At 21.0% G+C, this 11,561-nt stretch overlaps 3 protein-coding genes across 3 annotated transcripts; 1 reads left to right on the top strand and 2 right to left on the bottom strand.

The window, feature by feature from the left end:
* Nucleotides 1–1,039: 1,039 nt before the first annotated feature.
* PY17X_0501800 (fam-a protein) lies at nt 1,040–2,647 on the bottom strand (the record flags this gene model as incomplete). The annotated part of the gene is made up of 6 exons (XM_022955157.1): nt 1,040–1,144; nt 1,321–1,554; nt 1,656–1,765; nt 1,926–1,992; nt 2,091–2,346; nt 2,517–2,647. 6 exons carry the CDS (start codon nt 2,645–2,647, stop codon nt 1,040–1,042), a joined length of 903 nt encoding a protein of 300 aa, XP_022811622.1.
* A 1,675-nt stretch (nt 2,648–4,322) lies between these two features.
* On the bottom strand, nt 4,323–5,894 carry PY17X_0501700 (fam-a protein; the record flags this gene model as incomplete). The annotated part of the gene is made up of 6 exons (XM_022955156.1): nt 4,323–4,388; nt 4,597–4,830; nt 4,911–5,020; nt 5,189–5,258; nt 5,354–5,591; nt 5,740–5,894. 6 exons carry the CDS (start codon nt 5,892–5,894, stop codon nt 4,323–4,325), a joined length of 873 nt encoding a protein of 290 aa, XP_022811621.1.
* Nucleotides 5,895–9,833: 3,939 nt separating this feature from the next.
* On the top strand, nt 9,834–10,933 carry PY17X_0501600 (PIR protein; the record flags this gene model as incomplete). Its single annotated transcript, XM_022955155.1, has 3 exons — nt 9,834–9,848; nt 9,970–10,785; nt 10,871–10,933. 3 exons carry the CDS (start codon nt 9,834–9,836, stop codon nt 10,931–10,933), a joined length of 894 nt encoding a protein of 297 aa, XP_022811620.1.
* Nucleotides 10,934–11,561: the final 628 nt, after the last annotated feature.

Here is an 11,561-nt window from a genome sequence, read left to right as displayed (position 1 = left end):
AAATTTTGTATGGAAATTATATAACAATTAATTTTTTTAAAATTATAATTTATTGTTATTATAGATATGCTAACTCATAAATCTATATTTTAAAAATGACATTTTTATAAGAGGAAATACATATCACTCTAATTAACGCATTTTAAATACTTAAAAAAGTAAATGTTATAGATAATTTAAAAAATATATATATCGAGGGCATTAATTATGCCACTGCGATATACAATGAGGCAACATCAAAAATAACAAGGCAAATAATAGTAGTAATAATAATAAATAAATAAGCAGAATTCTCATATAAGGCCAACTTATGCGTAAACCAATATATGTTCGTTGTGCATAATATTTTATATATTTATTTACTTTAGTGTTAAAAATATATGGCTTCGTATTTAAAATTCAATATAAGCATTAAAAATGATAAGTAAACCACTTATTAATATAAGTAATTTTTTGTAACATTATAATATAAATAAATGAATTTTAATAATCTATATAACCGAATGTTGTATAATCGACTCATTTTATTTCGAATTATAATTTCCTTTTTTATAACTCTAAAAATATATTAGTATTCATTATTTGGAATTCGAAAGGACTTCCAAAGAGAAAAAAAGAAAGATAAAATAAATCATTAATAGATGATTTAGAGAATGGCGATTGGTATAGTTAACGATTTTTAATCTTGATAATAACGATGAGAAGTTGTATAAGAATAATGCAAATAAGGGGAATAGTACCATAAAATTACTAATTTATCTATTTTTACATATAAAAGGATTATCAATATTAATATGAAAATGGGTAATAAAGAAATATTTTTCACAAATTATAATGGTTATATTTATGGCGTTCACCAAAATAAATATATGCATCCTTATATTAAAACGATGTAAATAAATTATATAGAAATCAAACTGTATTAAAAAATGTGGTTATGGCAATAATTTAAAATAGAAATCATATGTGAAAGCATATTTATTTTATTAATAATGTATTACAGCATTAAAATGATCAAAAACATTATGGGAATGCACATTTATTTCTTGGAAATTATGGCGGTTGATCTCAGAATATTTAGTATTTCTGATGAATGAATTATTCTAATTAATAAATCTTCAAAAATAGCGGTATTAATATTCATCTGTGAACAAAAAAAAAATGGATAAATATATAAAAGAAAATATTATCGTTTTGTGTGGGTGAACATCATATATTATAAATATTTACATTTATATAAATGTTAAAATAGGATAACGAAATAACAAAATAAATTGTGGAATAAAATTATTAAGTTATTAAAAATTTTAGATTGCTTACAGAGTTGAGATAGGTGATATCAACGCAATCGCTTTTTTTTTGAATTATAAATCCAGATAAGTTAACAAACATTTTTGTCAATTCTCCACTTATGACATCATATTCTGAATTAATTGTTGGTCTGAATAAGTTTGCACTTTCTACAATAGTGTTTTTATATTTTGTTTCATCACCAAGGTTGTAGTCATTTATATCTGATGACGCATAGACAATTATAGTTGTGTCGTCTGATACCTAAAAATGAATCAAAAATGTATATGTTTTGTATAAATTGCACTATATAATGTGGAAATGTTCATTTTTAGAGGGATGAGCGAAAACAATTGTTTCCTTACTTGAACTTTTTTGGCTAAAGCATAGTAATATCCATGGAACGATATATCATCATTTTTGTAACGGTGTTGGATCATCCTTAAATTTGGAGAGTATGCACGTACAACTTTTTCTAAAAAAAAATATATTTTTACACATATTTAAATTCGGGTATTACGAAATTTAACGACGAACAGATAAAAAACAATATTATAGAATATTGAAAATAATAAAAAATGAAATATTGGATATTGTGAATCGTATATTAAATTGATCGATTATTTGGTTAATACCTTTAACAATTTTATCACCAAAATATTTGGTATTTGAATTCCATAGCATGCTTATTATATAATTATACTAATAAACAGGGGAAAAGTATATATATATATGTAGTAATTATTTTTTAATTTGAAATTAATTTCATGACTTAAAAATGTTTCTTCGTTAATTCATACCTTATCGGGATTTTTGACTTTATGATTAAATTTATAAATGGTTGTATTTCCTTGTTTCTTAGAATATTCAATTGAATCCTCATCGTGTTTACGATACAATTTGTAATCATCCGTATTTGCAGCATGCTGTTGTAATAAGAGTTCAGCTTCATTCATAAAATTTTCTGCTTCTTTAGTTTCTTTAGGATCCATACATACGTCGAAGGAGGGTTGTTCGGGTGTTTCTTTTAAATAATCATTGAGGAAACTAAACCTTCTTTTAATTTGTAAAGAAAAAAGATAAATAGATTTATAGACTGATATGTGTTATTATTCAATATTATGTAGATATACATTTCCATAAATACGCATTATATTCTCATATATGGAAGATATAAATCCACAATTATATTCGATACGAATATATACACTGTCATATGTTCTTACGTGCTATATAATTGAATCAATGTTTGTAAAGCTTCAATATTTGAATCAACCTCACTTGCAAGGGCTTTATTGCTCATATATACGGATGAGATCAAAAGAGAAAAAATTATTTTAATATATCCTTTACTCATTTTCGATTTTAATAAATAAAATATTAATAAATTTATTTATATTTTTTTTAGATTAAAAACTATAAATTAGGAATTCGAAAAGTTGTGTAAATAAAATTGAAATCGAAGCAACAAATATTCGAAAAAATAATAAAAATAAAATTTATTTAAAAAATAAAAAATATATATTTAAATGTCAGTTTTCTATAACTTTATTATATTTATAAATTCAACATATTTTATATTTAATTAGTTTGGTTGCAAGCAGAGGATAACCGAAGCTTTCATAAATAACGAATGTGCATAATATTATGGGTTTTGGTTTATCAAATGTTATAATGATAAAAATAAATAGATTTAATTATATAATATCTTTAATGTTGCATTATTAATATACAATTTTTTTATTTTATAGTTCTTTGAATTAAAACTAAAATATATATATATGTGGTGATATGTGGGGTTATATTTGCACATATGCCGAAAATCCTATATTAGCTTTTTCTGTGTTGTTTTACCTAGTAACAAACTAATAATTTAAAATATAGATTATAAATTTTAATGCAACATTTGATAAACATTATTTTAATATAATTATTGATGCATACATTAGTAAATGAACGACTATGATAGGAAGGATACTAAATTAATAATTATATTAAAAAATAAGCATGCTGTTTATTTTGAATTTAAATATGGTTTTTATATTTTTAAATATCAAAAGGATTTGACTTAATCCAAAAATTACAACACAATTGTGCATACATGTTATTTATAGTGCAATGCCACAATAATTATATTTGTCATTTCGTGATAAAATAGTTTAATAAAATTTGCATTATTGTAGCTCCCGTTTTATATTATTTTTTTATCGATATTAATCAAAATTTTACTATATTATATATTCTAATATAATTCATAAGGCGATAAAAATTGTGTATTTCTAGTAGTATTGATACATATTTTTTCCAAATTTATGTGAATTATAAAACATATTTTTCATTTAGCAAGATATATAATATATAATATAAAATAAAAAGCTTAAAATACAAAAAATATCTTTATTTTTTAGTTACAATTTTCTCAGTGTTGAGGTGTTTATGATTATATTTATGGGTTCAACCTGATTTAATTTGTTCATATTTAATAATATTTGGTCACCTGAAAATCTATTAAATATATATAAGATAGCGATGGTATGTGATTCTTATGAGTTATATTTAAATAACCATAAACACATTGTTTTTTTAGAAGGCATGAATATTATATTTATGCTAAGAGTTTCAAAGAATTATTCTGTATGAGTAAAAGGAGAAAGAATTGATGACATTAATAATAGTATTTTTTCGAGGTTTATGTGTCTCGTTTGATTTAATTTTGAAACACTTATTAGTTTAACATGCTTCTTAAATAGTATACATAAATAAAAGATCGTTTAAATATATGTCATATCACCCAAAATTTTAGCCTATAGATGATGTTTATATTTGTAAACAAACAAGGGTGAAATTATTAAATGAAAGGAATATGACAAATAAAAGATCTTCATAAGTTATAACAGTTCTATTTGTAGTGTTCACGAAATTAATATGTATAGATACATTCTAATATTAAAAGACAAACAAATAATATACAAAGAAAACACTCTATGATAATAATTTAAAGCAACCATTATGCATGGAAATAAATTGCTTTATTAACATAAATCTTCTAATATCACGATGATGAAAAATATATGCTTATTTATGAGGGAAAAAGTAATCTAAAGCTTTTCCAATAATACATTTTTGTTAAATGGAACCATGTTTATCATTCTAAGAAAAAAAACATAAATGGATAATGTATAAAATATTTATTTTGTTTGCAAATTATAATATATATTATAAATATCTACATTTATTAAAAACTATATTTTTTTTAACAATTGTTGAAATAAATTATTATATTATTAAAATCTGTATACCGTTTACAGAGTCGACATAGGAGATATAAACATATTTGTTTTTTTTTTCAATAACGTATCCATTTAAGTTAACAAACGTTTTTTTTAATTTTCCACTTCTAATATCATCTTCAGAATCAATTTCAGCTTCGAATAAATTTGCACTTTCTACTATTGTGTTTTGAAAGGATTTCTTATTTTTACTGTTGTGATCATTTATATTTGCTGAAGTTATGACAATCATAGTTTTTTCTTCTGATATCTACAAAATTAATAAAAGTGTATTTGAATAATACGAAAAATATGATTTATAACGAAATATAAGAGGGAAGTTTTCCTTACTTTAAATTTTGCAGCTAAAGCATAAAAATATTTCTCACGAGACCAGGGCCATCTTTTGGAACGTTGCTGTATCATTACTAAATTTGGACTGTACACACGGACAATTTTTCCTAAAAAAAACATTATAAAATTGCATAGATAAATTAAAATATTATAAATTTGAAGACATGGGAAACAATAAATAGTATCATATAACAATAGCAATAATAAATCACGAAATGTCGAATAAATAATAACAATAATATGTTAAATTGACTAATTATTTATGTTTTGTATACTTTTAACCACCCCTCTATATAAAAAATCGTCACTATCTGGATCCCATAACTTGTTTATTATTTTATTATACTAATGAAAGCAAAGAGAATATATGTATATAAATTATAATCATTTTTTAATTTCAACTTGGTTTATAACTTTTAATGTTGTTCATTAATTGATACCTTATTCGAATCATCAATTGTATATTGAATTTTTTCAACATCTGTATGCTTTTTATGTTTTTTTTTATAAAAATACATACGATGAACATAAAATTTATCACATAATTTATAACCATCTTTACTTGTAGCATGATGTTCTAAATGTGTTACAGCGTCGTTCATAAGTTTTTCTGCATTTATAATTTCTTGGGGATTGATATATAATAGGTGCTTGTTTTTCTCATATATTTCTTCTGAACTATCATTGATAAAAATGAACATATTTTTAATGCGTAAAAAAATAAAGGTATTGCATTTGTATTATAATATTGTTGCAAAGACGTACATTTAATATGCTCATAATGAAACATGTAATATATATTATATATATTATTATATTTTCTTACGTAGGATAATATTTTTTTGGTTTGGGTTTTCTAAATTTTTTTAATATGGATTTTGTATTTTTTTTTGGAGCAGGTTCAGTTGCAAGGGTTTTATTATTCACGTATAGGGAGATTCTTAAAAGAAATAAAACACTTAGAATATAAAATTTATTCATTTTTGAACTTTACAAACAAAATATTAAAATATATACTAGTATTTTTTAGTTAAAAATTAACAACTCGAAAATATGGACAAATATAATTAAAATTGAAGCAAATAATTTTCTCAAATAAAGTATAAAAAACTATTATTTAAACGGTAAGATGTATGTTTTTATCAGATTTATAGGTTTAATATATTTTTTATTTAAATAATTCAACAAGACATCAATAATAGAATATTTCATAAATAATGAATACCCAAAATATTATTATTCATAATCTGATTAATATTATAATATCTAAAAATAAATAACTTTAATTATATAAATGATATTTTTAATATATAGCATTATGAATACGCTAGTTTTATATTTTTATAATTGACTAAACTCAAATTAAAATTTATAAAACATCCCGTTACGTATGGAACTACATATATACTTATATTTATATATAATAGAAAAAAACAATGTTGTTTTTACCTAATAGAAAATAAACCATTTAAAATAAAAAAATATATTGGTTTTAATATAATTTGATAGCATGCAACTTTAATATAATTATATATACTTACATTAATAAATAAACGACCATAGTAATATAAATATTATATTAAAATATTTTTTTTGCTATTTTCGTCATTTCTTTTGCAAAATTTCTTTGATAATGGATAGTTTTTTATATAAATAACATGTCTATTATATTTTTAAATATTAAAATAATTAATTTAATCTGAGAAATGTAGTTAATTTTATATATTACTAATCTACTATAATAATAATATTTTTTACATCATCATAATAATAGTATGCTAAAATTTATATTATGAGAATCAAACATTCTATGATTTTTTTATCAATTCTAATACAAATTTACTAAATAAAATTTTTTAGCAGAATTGTTAATTTTATAAAAATTATTTACTGGTAGTAATATTGATGCCCATGTTTTTTTATAAATGAATACAAATTATAAATTCCCTTTTAATAGTAAAACAGAGTATATATAAAATTAAAAAAAATACAAATAAATAAAATATAAAATAAAATATAAAATAAAATAATGAAACATAAAGTTGTAAAGTCAAGAAATATATATATGTAATTAATTTGTTTTATAATTATAATATTTTTAATGGCGAGATGCTTTATGGGTCAAAATTATGTATTACGGGGTATAGTTTCGTTCACTGAATCTGCGTTTTGAGCTAAGGTTTGGGGGATATTGTAATTTTTATTTTATAGTTTGATAATAGTTGGGGTCTGTAAATATCTATTATATATATACAAGGGTTGTATGTTTAATCTAGAAATGAAATTCGAATATGCAACCAAAAAAGGGGGCCATTAATATGAAAAGGGTCGCATGACATATTTTCTACGTGTTATAATATTTCCATATAATTTGTTGATATATATTAAATGTGACATTATTGTCAATTCGCATTTTATATTTTATTCCTAATTGTTGCTTAACTATATATAAGAACCCTTATTATGTATTATATAAGGCTTGCTAGACCAGAGCTGTATTGAATTATACATATAATAATATACAATGCATTTCTTTATTTGATGAAAATTTTATTAGTAAAACTTATTATTTGAATCATATTTGTTTTAATTTAAATTATAACATTCCAACCAAACTATATAGTAATTTTATGTATAAGGGTATTGCATATAATTAGATTCATTTGGAGCAATTGTCTACAATATAATATACCTTCAGGTTAACATGCATATGTTTAATATTAATTAAACACATTACTAATATATAATAGATAATCATAAAATATAGATTCATAAACATCGATCAAAAATCGACAATATAACATTGTCTATAGATACTATTATGCTTCTAAGAGTTTTAGCAATACATAAAAAATACACTATAGATATATGTATAATAAACTTATAATTATACATAATACTCACTTTTTCCATTTCAATACTTTGCATTTATGTTAATGTTCTAATTTATATTGATAGAAATAGTTATATATACATTAATGTATTTACTATAAAGGTATAATATTAGCTTAATAATTTTAATTTTTAAACTTCATAGTTTTGAAGTATATATAAATTGGAAATATAATATATTTAAAATAGTTAAAAAATAAAATATAAGTATATTAATAAAATATAATGTTATAGTTTGTTATAATAATTATAAATAATATAATAGATAAAACTATAGTTATTATTATATATCTATACATATAAATAGTAGAATTTTCTAATAATAACTAATATTGGAATATTGTTTTATTGTGGAAACTTTATATAATTAAATATTAATGTTAATTTTATCGAAAATGGCATAATAATAAACTTTCTTTGAACTAATAATATTTTTATTAGGTTATTATATATGCACAAACTTATAAATTTATATTTTAAATATAGTGTTATTACAAAACAATATACATGTTCTAAAATGTTATACTTTAAAACAATGAAACAAGGAAAATTACTAATTGATTTAAAATATTATTTTTGAGTGCATTAATTATCTCATTGTAGTATACAGTGATATAGTAGTAACAATAATAATAGTAATAACAATAGATAAAGTATTAAATACGAAAAAATCATTAAATCTATTTGATACACTACATGGGTATAAATTCATTATATATATTATTAAAGGTGTGATCAGATTAAATTGTATGTATACAATATAAAATGAAATATTATAACATTTATTTAAGTATGCTTAATGCGATAGCATTAGATTAACATTACCAAGCAAAATAATATTAATAATTATATAGTTTTTCATCATAAAACTAAATATAGTTTATTATAAAACATGCAGTACAATATTATTTTTTAAAATCTAAAAGTAGACTATATATTTAGAAAATAATTCTAGGCCATTTTTAATGTATACATGAATTGAAAGTTTAATGTTAAAGAAATACAATACATAATTAGCTATATAGAATAGGTAAATCTTATATAACTACATCCTTGTCTTAAAAAAGTATAATTCCCTTATCTCTCCTCTCAAAGTGCAATATACCAACCTAATACACATAGTTTTCTATTATACTTTAAAATTTGCATCAATACTTATTTATATGCTAATATTTAATATTTACTAAGTATTATTTTAAAAACAATATACACTTAAAGACTTATTTAAGCTTATAAATACGGGATCAGTACTAATTGTCGTTTTAAACCGTGAGAAAGATGTGCAAAATATATTATAAAATTATCTAATAAGGTACATTTCTAAATTTAATTATATAGGAATAAAACTAAAGTTATTGAAAATGTTAAATATAATTGGAATTGATATATATTAAATAAAAATTATATTAAAATTATGAATATGCAATTAAAAAAGGGAGCAATGCAACTTATTTTGTAAATGTTATAATTTTAGAAAAAATTGTATTATATATTATAAGAAATAAGTATATAAATATTTAAAATATATTAGAAAAAATATATTTATATACTTTTAGAAATTATACTAATAATATAATTTTTTATCTTTTAGATTTATACAGTATTTAAATTTTAGAATTGAAATCATTAAAATAGAAGATATAAATATATTCCTTTTCTATGTTCAAACATACTTTAAATTGTTTATAAAAGTATATCCATTTTTATAATAAAGTTATAACAGTTGTTAGTAAGAATATAATTTTTTGTATAAAATGCATCATATTTATATTTAACCAAAACTGTATTAAACAATCCTCTATTTAAGGTAATTTAGCTAATTTTCATAAAATAAGTACAATATGATTTTAATAATACCACTGTATTATTATTTTATATTAATTTAATTATTGAAAAACTTATAATATATTTAACTACAGGGAATTTGTATATATAGGGCTAAAGTGTTTGCGTTACATATTGGGGGTAGTATATATAAAACAGCATGGTTTTACTCAATTTACAAATCAAAAATAAAATCTCATTATAATGGATGACAAAATAGTATATGCATTTTTTAATAATAATAGTTTCCTTTACATTTTTTGATATTGTATTATATATAAATATAATTAAACTTTATTTTAATAATTTGCGTTTTTATTGTTTTTAAATGCTTTCTTAGTGTGGAACACTCATTTCTATAAGTAACTCGTTTCCCAATACTTTGGACAAGGAAAGAAACTATCAATTTACTATGAATAAAAGCATTTTAAATGGGTATTGTAATAATAACATCTGTAGTAATAATTTCGAAAAAATTAATGCTGGATGTTTATATTTGCTTGATGCATTCTTTAAGGATTCTAAATTGTTTGAGTCTGTTGCAAAAAGTAACATAAAAATTGTTGAATACATTATGATATGGTTAAGTAATAGATTAAACTTAATCGATAATAAAGAAAACCAGAGTCTAAGTTTTTTTTATGATATATATATAAAGAATGATAATAAGTATAAAAATCCTATAAACAAAATTGAAGGTTGTAGTAATTATAAGGAACTTATAGATAAAACTAATATGATGAATATGAAAATTAAAGATATATCTAAATTATATGATGCATTTATTACATTATGTATGATGTATATTGAATTTGATGAAAATAGTCCAAATTGCAATAAATATTTGGAAGGAGCTAAAAAGTTTGTTGGGCTATATAAAAAACTTAAGGACGATTCTAGTATTACTGAAAAGAGTTCATATGATAAATTATTGTCTACTTTATTAAATGATTATAATAATTTTATAGATAAATGTAATGGTGTTAATTGCACAAATCTTCCATCCCTTCAAACGATAGAAAACAAACAACTTCATGTACATAGTTCTGGACAAATTTCTGAAGATCCATCATCAAGTTCGTCGATAACAAGCAAATTATTTACAGTTTTATCAATATTTGGTGCAATAGCATTTTTTTTAGGAATTTCTTATAAGGTAAATAATAAAGAATTAAAAAAAATATTATTATATATATGCAAACGTTAACAAAAAAATAAATCGTTTACCGTTTTTATATTAGTATTCGTTATTTGGATTTAGGAAACGATTTCAAAAACATTTAAGAGCAAAGCTAAAAAAATAATGAAAAGAATGGATCATTAATATATGACCCTGAGAATAACGATAAATATACTTTAAGATATTTTTATATTTGGAAATAACGAACTTTTATCAATATTTTTGCATAGTTTTTATATAGTTTTTATGTTGTGGGTCAAGATTGAGGTTATGATTATTGAAGCTATATTCGGGGGTTAAGTATTATATTGTATTAAATTTTGTATAATTTTAAATAATTTGATAATATTTATTATTTTAAGAAATTGTTTTAAATATATATAGAAAATAAGTTATTAAAAATATAGGATAAGTTGGAGATTTTAAGATTTACTTTAAGTCTAAATATGTAAGAAAAAATGATGATGAAGATTACTATGAAAGGGAACAATAAAAAAATATATTTTGACAAACTATAAAAATTGAATTTCGTATTAATATAACTTAATGGTAAATGTGTTGAACTATACTATGCATTTTTGTATTTTATTGTTAATTTGCAGTTAATGGTTTATAGGGGAATTGATCGAATATTGGAATCATATAGAAAGATTATTCCAAAGTATTGACTTTGTCCTCGAAGAAAACGATGATTTAAATAATTACAATATTTAATATGAGAAACTAGGGAGAGGAATTGGAAGAAAATAATT

The sequence above is a fragment of the Plasmodium yoelii genome (genome assembly GCF_900002385.2).
Source record: "Plasmodium yoelii strain 17X genome assembly, chromosome: 5".
Lineage (NCBI taxonomy): Eukaryota > Apicomplexa > Aconoidasida > Haemosporida > Plasmodiidae > Plasmodium > Plasmodium yoelii.
Note: the sequence above shows the minus strand (reverse complement) of the source record. Positions and strands in the feature narration are given on the sequence as shown.